Source organism: Penicillium waksmanii (genome assembly GCF_028829765.1).
Source record: "Penicillium waksmanii strain IBT 27052 chromosome Unknown utg000002l:1.0-3326099.0:1.0-3328782.0, whole genome shotgun sequence".
Lineage (NCBI taxonomy): Eukaryota > Fungi > Ascomycota > Eurotiomycetes > Eurotiales > Aspergillaceae > Penicillium > Penicillium waksmanii.
In genome coordinates this window covers 2,177,224-2,187,265 of record NW_026643249.1, presented here as the reverse complement: position 1 = coordinate 2,187,265, position 10,042 = coordinate 2,177,224, and the positions used below count along the sequence as shown (strand labels likewise).

Below are 10,042 nucleotides of genomic sequence, written 5' to 3'. Positions count from 1 at the left end.
AATTCTTGAGGCTCGCTTAGCTGCAACTTTAGCGGGGGATGTTCTGCTTCGCTGAGCGCGTTGAGCAGCCGTCGGCTTCCACCGCACCGCACAAGTCAAAGCGCGCACACGGTCACTTTGAAGGGCTTTTACGCTTTCTGACACTTAGTACTGAAGGAAATAACAAGACCGCATATCTAGGCCCATCTTCGGGATTTTAGATTGCTGGTGCTATCGCTACGAAGTCACTAGTTTCCCAACTACAACCAACAGCTGGCAGTTACGTCTCAAAGTGCCCCCTCCTAGTGATGCAAATGGCTCTAAGATCCTCGATGCATATTTTACTCATATGCATAACCGCCTCTCATTGCTCGATCGCGCGAAAATTACAAAACTACATGCAAAAGGATACCACGTTTGATGCGACATCGCAAACTTAATTCGAAAGGTTCAAGCTTTTTATGGTCTATGCAATCGGAGCTACGATTCTACAAATGACGGCGCTTATTATTCAACACCACCGAATGGATTTTTGATGACAGTTTTGAATTTCGATCGCGCTCTGCGCGAGTCTCTATCGGTGTGTCTATAGAGGCCATGATGCTCCTCGTTGTTTACTGCCTGTGATCATGCTCAAAGTCCAGTGTGGTATATGATCAGACTCGCAATGAGAACCTGTATTGATTTTGGGCTTCACAGAGAAGCTCGCTATATTTGAGTTTTGCTAGAAGCACTAGTACTTACTAGAAGCAAAATACTAGCCCTGGAGAATATGAAGACGGCCGAATTTATTCTGCCCCTTCAGTTTCATTCACAGTGAATGGTTCCCTGCAAAGATATCCTAGTCAATAATAAGAATGAATGGAATATAAAAGTTTCCCCCCCCAAAAAAGCCCCGTCAAAGCCTTCCTCGTCAAAGCCTTCCTCGTCAAAGCCTTCCTCGTCAAAGCCTTCCTAAACTCTTCTGATGGTCCCATGCACAGCTCTCCATCTATCGGCAATCGGTTTTTACCCAAAAAGGCATCGGTTTCGCGGTGACGCAGTCCCAAGTGGGTCAACAGACTAGGCAAATTGGAGTATGAGAGGCGACTCGAATTTCTGTGCAATGACAATCAGACTCTAGAATATAAATTCAAGTTGAAGCCCCCCCCCCTCAAATTAAATAGTTTACTCGTACAATTATCCAAAAATACTTTTTCAACCCTCACAAAATGACACATCAGCACGTCGAGCCATCTTTCGCCGACAGAACCGACTTTGAAAACGCCCAGCGTGGCTTCATCAGTGCACTCGACCCCTGTATCATCACTGCACAGGACGGACGTGTCGTATGGAACAACGAAGAATACAATTTCCTCAAATCCGAGTGTCCTGCAACGGCCAACCGAAAACTATGGCGACAAGGCCAGTTGGCTTCCATGCAAGGACTCTTCGAAGTCACGAAGGGAGTCTACCAAGTCCGCGGACTGGATCTCTCAAATATGACCATCGTCGAGGGAAATGAAGGTGTTATTGTTATTGACCCTCTGACGGTGGTGGAATGCGCTGCCACTGCCTTATCCTTGTACCGCCAGCACCGCGGGGACCGGAAGATCACGGGCGTGATCTATTCGCATTCGCATATAGATCATTTCGGTGGCGCACAAGGAATTCTTCCGCTTGCTAAAAGCCACGATATCCCGATCATCGCACCGGATGGGTTCATGGAAGAAGCTCTCAGTGAAAATCTCTATGCCGGTAATGCTATGCGACGTCGTGCTGTCTTCATGTACGGGACTGCTCTACCCAAGGGCCCGGAGGGTCAAATTGGTTGCGGTTTGGGCATGGGAGTGCCGACTGGAGTCAACTCGCTTGTTCCACCAAATATGACTATCTATAAAACGGGTGAGGATTATGTTGTGGACGGCGTGCGGATCGTGTTCCAAATGGTCCCTGGATCCGAGGCACCCTCCGAGATGAATTTCTTCTTCCCAGATCACCGAGCATTGTATATCGCCGAGTGTGCGACGCACAATCTCCATAATATTATCACGCTTCGCGGTGCCCAGGTGCGAGATGCAAAGGCATGGGCGCAGTATCTGGACGAATCGCTCTCACTTTATGGTCATTCATCGGACGTTCTTTGCGCGGGTCACGCGTGGCCGACCTGGGGCGAAGAGGAGATCTCGGACCTTTTATCGGATCAACGAGATATGTACGCATTTCTTCACGACCAAACTGTGCGCATGATGAACAAGGGGCTGTCAGGGATCGAGATAGCCGAGGTACTCACCCTGCCGCCGTCACTGCAGAGGAAATGGTACTGTCAGGGATTCTATGGATCTGTCAGTCACAATGTCAAGGGTATCTATCAAAGATACATTGGCTGGTTTGATGGAAATCCTGCTCATCTTTGGGAGCACCCTCCAAAGGAGAATGCAGCAAGATACATTGAGTGCATGGGAGGAGTCGACGAGGTTGTTCGGAAGGCAGAAGAATTCGCAGAGCGAGGCGACTTGCGATTTGCCGCAACTTTGCTGGGCCATGCTGTCTCCCTTAATCCGACCCACATCAACTCCAAATTGGCTCTGGCTGGTGTCTTCAAAAAACTTGGTTATGGAACGGAGAATGGAACTTGGCGCAATTTCTATTTGACCGGGGCTCAAGAGTTGGTTGCTGAAAAGGCGCCCCAGCCTCAACAGAATATGGGCAATCAAATGCGACCAACACAGACTGTCGATCAATGGTTGACTTTGCTTGCGATTCAGTTGGATGGCCTCAAGGCTGGGGACTCGGTCTTTGCTGTTGATATCCACGTGGTGGATGAGGGGAAATGGCATAGAGTCAACATTAGCAACGGGGCTTTGACTCACAGAGTGGCTTCAGATGGCGCAGAATTTAGAGGAAAATCGGATCTCACTCTGGAACTCAAAAAGATTGAGCTTCTCGGGGTTCTGAATGGGGAAGATAAAAAGCAAGCGGTGCGTGAGGGCGACTGGTCGTTGGTTCCCCGGCTTCTGTCTTTGATGGAACACGCCATTCCAACAGATACGAAGAAAGCCCAGCTTTAAAACTTGATACAACGCGAAACTAAGCCTATGATTTAAGAGACTATGACACTCATTATTTAGTTACGCAAGGGACTTTTGATTTTCACTCCTTACGGCTTTCATTCCCTTTCGTTCCATTTTTTGTCTTTTCTACGGATGATAGACAAATGCCATAGGTCCTTTCATAGGCCATACCACAAGCCGTCAACAGATTCAACAAGTTCAGATGAATGATTTTCAATCAGACATTTAATTCAAACCACGCCAGGAAAACGTCACCAGGAATCATTGAAAAAGGCGTAGTGCCACCAAGGATCATCCCAAGGTCTTACCTTGTCCACATCGGGGAAAGGAGCCTCAAAATGTTGAAGATTTTGATAGCTCATCCCGTTTCGTTTTCGCTTTAGTCTGTGCCTGAGCGAACACTCGATTTTATCTCCAATGGGACAATGCTCCAGTTCCCTGAGAATCATGTTGACCAGCTCTTGAGGAAGATGTTGACGGAGGATGAAATTTATCATCCATTCCCTCTCCATCCTCCACTCATTTCGCTGGGGAGGGACATTGGCAGTGGAGATATTCCTTACATGCGGATCCACCAGGAACAAAGACAGGACCGTGCAATGGCCTGGCATACATTTGTCTGCGGTTGTGAATATAGTTGAACGATGCTGCATCAGGCTTGGGAACGCCACCATTCTACCCTCGAGAATCTCCACCTTGCCCGGCTCCTGGGTCCGGGCAAGGTAAAACTTCTCGAAGGAGAATGTTTGCGGTTTAAAGCCGAGTATGTCTTCCTGGACAGTCTTCCAATTCATTGTGTTCACCCAAGCAGGTACGTCTTCCTTGAGACCCTCGAGGGAAGAAAGGATGATAAACAAGAGAGGATGAAGCAAAAGTAAAAGCAGAGATGAAAACAGAGCTGGAAACCAACAAAATGGCAAGGCGGTCATTGCAAGATCTCGTGACTCCGTGGAGTGCGTGAATTTGCGTGGGCGCGAGATTTCCGCAACACCGAGATGAAACTGGCGCGCGGCCAAGTTCTGTTCTGGCGAATTTGAAGATCTTCTCTTAGTCTTTGTGGGTTATGTGCAGGATAATGAACTCACCTTAGCTACCTTCATTTTACTATATATATTTTTCCTAATAATAATTCTGTTGTTGTCTGCAATTTTCATCTCGTAGGGGAGCCTGTTGCTTATATCGACACATCCGGATCAAGAAGTAACTATGGAGTGGTAGGTGAGGGAACGCTCTGATTGGCTGCCACCGCCCCTTCTCTACAATCAGCGCAAACCCCCTTTTCACTTCATGAATGATTTTTGGGTGGTAGTGACGGGAGGAACTGGATTGAAGATGTTACGGATGAAGGATATGAGATAGATCCAGAGGAGAAAGTCATCAGAGCAATATCTAACATTAAGTACTAACACTACTATCAAGGGACAAATGTGCAACAAAGGCCACAAAGCCGTGTGAGCTGACTGAGCCGCAGGCGCCTGAGGCATCGCCTGAGGCATCCACGGTGTTCTGGCAATTAAGGCGGGGCCAACTCATTACAGTACCCCATCTCACCTTTTTGTCCTTCTCCAGAAACAATGGTCGGTGTCGGTGGTCGCAGTAAAGGCTGTAAGACCTGTCGCAGGCGAAGAGTAAAATGCGGTGCGAGAATATATCCACTCAATCCCACAAGTGTTAATCATCACTAACCCACTCCAGATGAAGCTAAGCCCTCCTGTGAACGCTGCATCAAAGGCGGATTTCAATGCGATGGCTATGTTCAATATGGGGAGTTCAAGGATCTCACAACACAACTGACCAAGAAAAGTGCGCCAAAACACAATGCACCCAGTCCAGCAAGCAGCAGCACAGACAGCGCTGTCTCCCCGGGCTCCATCACCGAACTCCCGCTGCTCCCGCTGCTCCCACTGCTCCCAAATCCAGTATGGGATGAGCAGACAATCTTCATCTCACACTTGGTGGACCGATTATTCACGTGGCATGAGAACCCATCATCACCCGAGTCTGCGGGCTGGGTCTTTGGGCTTTTGCAGTCCACAGAGGATGACGGGGTGTTGGCTTTTGCATCGACCCGCGCATTGGCCACAGGCTATTTTGCAAAGACACATCGCCAATCCGGTCTGATGCGGAAAGGCGCTGGCTTTTACTCTCGTGCCTTAAGTGCATTGCAATCACGGCTACAGGATGCCACCTTGGTCTTGAAAGATGATGTCCTAGTCGCGATTATCTGTATGGCTATTTATGAACTGGTCACATTTCATCAGCCAACCGGCTGGCTCCATCATTATAGAGGACTAGCTCACTTGGTATTTATCTTTCGTTGTCCTTTTATTGGTTTACCACTAACCTTGATGTAGGCGGTCGTCAGAGGACCCCAGCGCCACCAATCTGGGATGGGATTTTCCTTGCTTCCAACATTGAGATCATGCATAGTAAGAGGCTCCATCCCCCGATTTTCTTTATTTCTCTAATCTCATTTTTCAAATATCTCTAGTTAATCGGCTACCTTGTCGAAAGGAAACACTGCTTTCTAGAAAATACCGAGTGGAAGACCGTTCCTTGGGCAAAAGTCGGACTCGATGCCAAACTTCCCATAGATAAATTACATGACATTCTGTCCGATGTTCCAGGCTATCTCGAAGATATCGATCTTCTCGGCAAATGGTCGCGGGATCTTCCTCACAAAGAAGAATTCCTAACAAATCTCCGGGAGAGGCTCTTAGCCTCCCTCCAAGCATTATACTCTTGGCGCTGGGAATGGGAGAAAGACTTCCCGGCTTCAACCTATTCGGTTTCGCCAAATGGCCTTGATCCAGAAACATCCTTACCCCTTCCACCAAGTCCATTTGAGTCCGTTCTCTGGTTTGTTAACCCGTACCGAGCCAATGAGCTGATGACTTACAACGCTATCCGGGTGATTTTGACGCGATTACTTGAATTGATCGGTGTAAATACCGATAATCCGAACTCTGCCCATTTCAGCGACCCACTTCTTCCCATGGAGGGAACGAGACATGATGTTGCAGTCGAAATGTGTCGAATGGTAGACTATCACCTCCACTGTTTCCGCCGCAGTTCAGGGGCATTTTTGATCATCTTTCCGATAAATGTTGCATATCTACACCTTGACGGCAATCGGGACGGGAGGGCAAAGTCATGGCTCGAAATGGTCATGGCCCTGGTTGCAGATATTCATGGATTCGAGATTGGGCGACGCGAAAACATGCCACGCCAGCTAGATAAGGTATTGAAACTATTGTGAATTCAAGGAGATCAAAGTCAGATGCGCTTCATCGGTTAACATGTGCTAACTATTGAATTATTTAATACAGTCTGCTTCTATACCAGTTCCTACAAATCACGAATCATGATTCTTCTCCATCGACTCGTCAGAGTCCCACTCATCATCATCACTAGAAGCACATTCTGAAACAGGCATAATAACAATCCAGAGGATTTTGTTCACCTTCCTCCCATCTTTATGCAGTCGCTTCTGGCTCTTCTCATCTACCTTGCGACTCTTCCTACCACCTCGACACTGATCCCTCTCGGCTTCACGCAAATCCTTCTCCAGCTCCTTCCACTCCTTCCGAAGCTCCTTGTGCGCCTTCTCATATCGTCGCGAAGTGGAATCAAGACTCTGCATGCGCACACGAATCTCCTCCATCTCCTCCATGATAGATTCGACCTTTTCATCGGCCCTACTTTGTTTCTTTTCTGCCTTGGAAGCTTTCCTCTCGTGCTTGCCAGACTTTCTCTCCGACTTGACTTGTTTCTTGTTCAACTTCTCCAACTGCTTCGACTCAGCCCGCTGCGCCGAATATGCCCCAACCTTTTGCATCCAGTTTTCCGGTGCGATGGGAGCATCCACATCATCAAATGACAATCTTGTGACCCGGTCACCGAGAACTTCCATCCTCCTCGAAATAGGATTCTGGCCAGCCTCGGTCTGGGCATTTTCCAAAGTGGCTTGACTCTGCTGTCCCGCAAACACGGCGCCATGATTCGCCATTCCGATATGGTTGAGCATCTTATCTGTCTTGCAAAGCTGGACATGAAGACCCTTTGGCTTGAAAATAGTTTCATTCGCCCTCTTCATAAATCGCTTTGTGCGGACAAATGAAACTCCCGCGGCACCCAGTCCGGCTGCAAGACTCATCGCGCCACTAGCTATTTGTGTGCTTGCGAGAGGAACAAAACCGACAATATTCCCTACAGCTCCTACTGCTTGAAGCGCTGGGTTGGCGAGGAATGATTCATTGAGTGCGTCGATAAAGGTGAGGAGCTCGTTTGGGGAGAGGCCATGTTGTTGTTCTAGCTCTGGGGCGCGGGTCCGAACAAATGGACTCATGTGGGAACCTCCGAAGACTTTTGTCACTTCTAACATGCCACATAATGTTAATAATTGTTCAAAACGAAAGGCCTATGGGTTGGACTCACGGGGAATTACGCATGGCTTGGGCCGTGGCGATATTTGCTGTTGGACCGCAAGCTGTGTGTCTGAGGAATATGCCTGGCCGTTTGAGGGGCCAGGCTCGATATTCGAGGTATAATTTTGTATTTCATACAGTGGCGGGCCGTAAGATACTGGGGAATTCCATTGTTGATCATGTTGATTTGCTGGTTGGATATAATGTTGTTGGTGAGGTGTGTGATATTGTTGGCTTTGAATACCTCTGATTTGACGACCGGGTACCAACGTCTCGTGCTGATTTTGGACTGTGCTCTGCATAGTTGCCTCGTAAGGTGGTGGAGGGGAGGAGTAGGCCCTAGCTTGCATCATCGCAGGGTGATGCTTCTCGGTGCTTTCACAGAGTGCCATGGCAAGGAAGAGGGTTGGTATCTTATAATTAAAAAAAAGAAAAAAAAAAACCGATAATTCAATCGCTTTTCTTCCCTAAACAAACCGGCGGAGATCTCGATTCTTAAATGCTTCTCGAGCTTTTGCAAACCCGATTTCGAGATTCTCACCAATTGCCCCTTTGAGCGCATTCTGCGAGCGATCGACATGGATAATCACTGCACATCCCCACATTTGCGCACCTCCAACTGGCCGAGCCAAGTCTCCACTTCTCGCAGAATGCGCCAAATATGGTTAAGCGCGTCAATTCTACCCTGAAGCTTGACTGGCCGTATATCCTCAAGGGATTGTAGTCAAAGATTGGTGTTTCCAAGGTTATCATTCCTGTTGCAGTCTCCACTCTCCACGCGTTGCATCAGCCCAACGGCTCTTGCAGCTCGCCTATTCAGCCTCATCGAGTTAAAGCGATTCTTTTTTGTATCATTTTGCACCGCCTCATCCAGCATTTGCTATTCATGCGTGTTGAATTATGAGCCCTTCCTTTCCAAGACTCTCGCCTATAAATCATGACAAACCGCAGAACATGCTGAATTTTTCATTTAGATCATAATTGTTATACCATGTTCAGAATGATCGTCTCTACCTTGGTTGCATTTTTGGCGATTGCCTTCCCAACCCTCGCTTTGCCCACAGCATCGCCTCCAATCAGCCTCCAATCTCCGGACGATGCAATTCCCGGCGAATCACCCCTTTTTAACACCTATTCAGGCAAAGACACTCCTATTGCAGCGAAATATTTCAGGGTCATTGCAGCGACGAGGTCAGGTCCCACCGGTCCCGACGACCTTCTCTTCCAAAACCTACTGAGTGCAGAATGGGCCATATATACCTTCTACCAACAAGCCGCCGAGGCCTTCTCCTTCTCATCTTTCACAAAGCTTGGCCTGCCAAACTCCACTTATCAGCGGATTCTTGAAATCCGCGACAATGAAGCCGGCCACCTCCGCATCTTCCAAGACCAAATATCCAACAACTCTATCAAGCCCGGTCCATGCAAATACCAATATGACTTTGACAATAATCCTGGGACATGGCTCGCGTTACAAGTTTATCTCGAAGTATCCAGCATGGCCTTCTTAACCGGGCTCGCACGTCAAGCGAATCTCAATGCCTCAAAATCTGCACTCATGGCAATCGGACAAGTGGAAACGCGTCATAATGTCTGGTCATTAATTGATGTTTGGAATACCAGTCCATTCTCCGGACCTTCTGATACGGTATATCCCTATCCAAACCAGATCCTCGATTCTACAAACGCATTCATTATACCTGGAAGCTGTCCCGGCGACAATCCAATCTACCCCAGTCCTCGTCAGAATTTGCCACAGTTGGCCTTTAGCAAGAACGGAACTACTGCGAGACCTGGGTCAGAGCTCCGTTTCGTCTTTGATTCTGATAAGACTACTCCCAAGTTTAATCATGAGAAGGAGTACTACGCGGTCTTTTATCACGGGCTCAATACAGTTAGCGTGTCGTATGATGCTAAGAAGAACGTCGTCAAAATTCCTTCTCAGTTTGATCCAGACTCGGGAATTATTATTGTCTCTATTGCTGATCAGCTCGATGCCCCAACCGAGGAGAGTGTTGTCGCTGGGCCATTGATTATTTTAGAGCAACCTAGGCGTTTGACTTTGAAGGAGCCTTCGGCTGTTTAATTGATGCTTCCTATCCTTGTTTCCCATTTGTTCCGAGAGATACTAGATAGAAGTAGATCTTCAACTCGGAAGTCCAATGTCTTCTATTGCAATATGTTCCAAGGGTTTTCCCGAATTACTACCAGTGGTATTAGTACACTGTTTACTAACCATACTAGTATCTACTATTATACCTTTCTTTTTCTAAAGTTTTCCGCTACTGCCATTGAATTCTCGGGCCATAACAAAGCCCCAGTTCTTACTAGTAACAAACAAGGAAGTTACCACCTGGGCAAAATAACTACCCATCGAACGATATTGAGCTCTATGATCCGAAAGATCGGCGGTTTCTTTGTCTGTCTCGGTTGAAACGAATCGTCTAACCTACCCTGAAAAAGCAAGGAACCTGAATCCGACTAGATAACTTGAAGGGTACCACTATATAGACTACTAGAAACAATACCACTAGTACTACTACTACTACTAGCATGATATGCGAGCATTTTCCATAGTTCCAA

General features: G+C 47.6%; 4 protein-coding genes across 4 annotated transcripts; 3 read left to right on the top strand and 1 right to left on the bottom strand.

Annotated features, from left to right (window-relative positions):
* Positions 1 to 1,190: 1,190 nt before the first annotated feature.
* N7481_002504 (alkyl/aryl-sulfatase) lies at positions 1,191 to 3,029 on the top strand (the record flags this gene model as incomplete). Its single annotated transcript, XM_057261723.1, has 1 exon — positions 1,191 to 3,029. One exon carries the CDS (start codon positions 1,191 to 1,193, stop codon positions 3,027 to 3,029), a length of 1,839 nt encoding a protein of 612 aa, XP_057126655.1.
* Positions 3,030 to 4,606: 1,577 nt separating this feature from the next.
* N7481_002503 (Zn(II)2Cys6 transcription factor domain-containing protein) lies at positions 4,607 to 6,291 on the top strand (the record flags this gene model as incomplete). The annotated part of the gene is made up of 4 exons (XM_057261722.1): positions 4,607 to 4,670; positions 4,728 to 5,335; positions 5,387 to 5,461; positions 5,524 to 6,291. 4 exons carry the CDS (start codon positions 4,607 to 4,609, stop codon positions 6,289 to 6,291), a joined length of 1,515 nt encoding a protein of 504 aa, XP_057126654.1.
* A 96-nt stretch (positions 6,292 to 6,387) lies between these two features.
* N7481_002502 (uncharacterized protein) lies at positions 6,388 to 7,380 on the bottom strand (the record flags this gene model as incomplete). The annotated part of the gene is made up of 1 exon (XM_057261721.1): positions 6,388 to 7,380. The coding sequence occupies one exon, from the start codon at positions 7,378 to 7,380 to the stop codon at positions 6,388 to 6,390; it is 993 nt and encodes a 330-aa protein (XP_057126653.1).
* A 1,070-nt stretch (positions 7,381 to 8,450) lies between these two features.
* On the top strand, positions 8,451 to 9,545 carry N7481_002501 (uncharacterized protein; the record flags this gene model as incomplete). Its single annotated transcript, XM_057261720.1, has 1 exon — positions 8,451 to 9,545. One exon carries the CDS (start codon positions 8,451 to 8,453, stop codon positions 9,543 to 9,545), a length of 1,095 nt encoding a protein of 364 aa, XP_057126652.1.
* Positions 9,546 to 10,042: the final 497 nt, after the last annotated feature.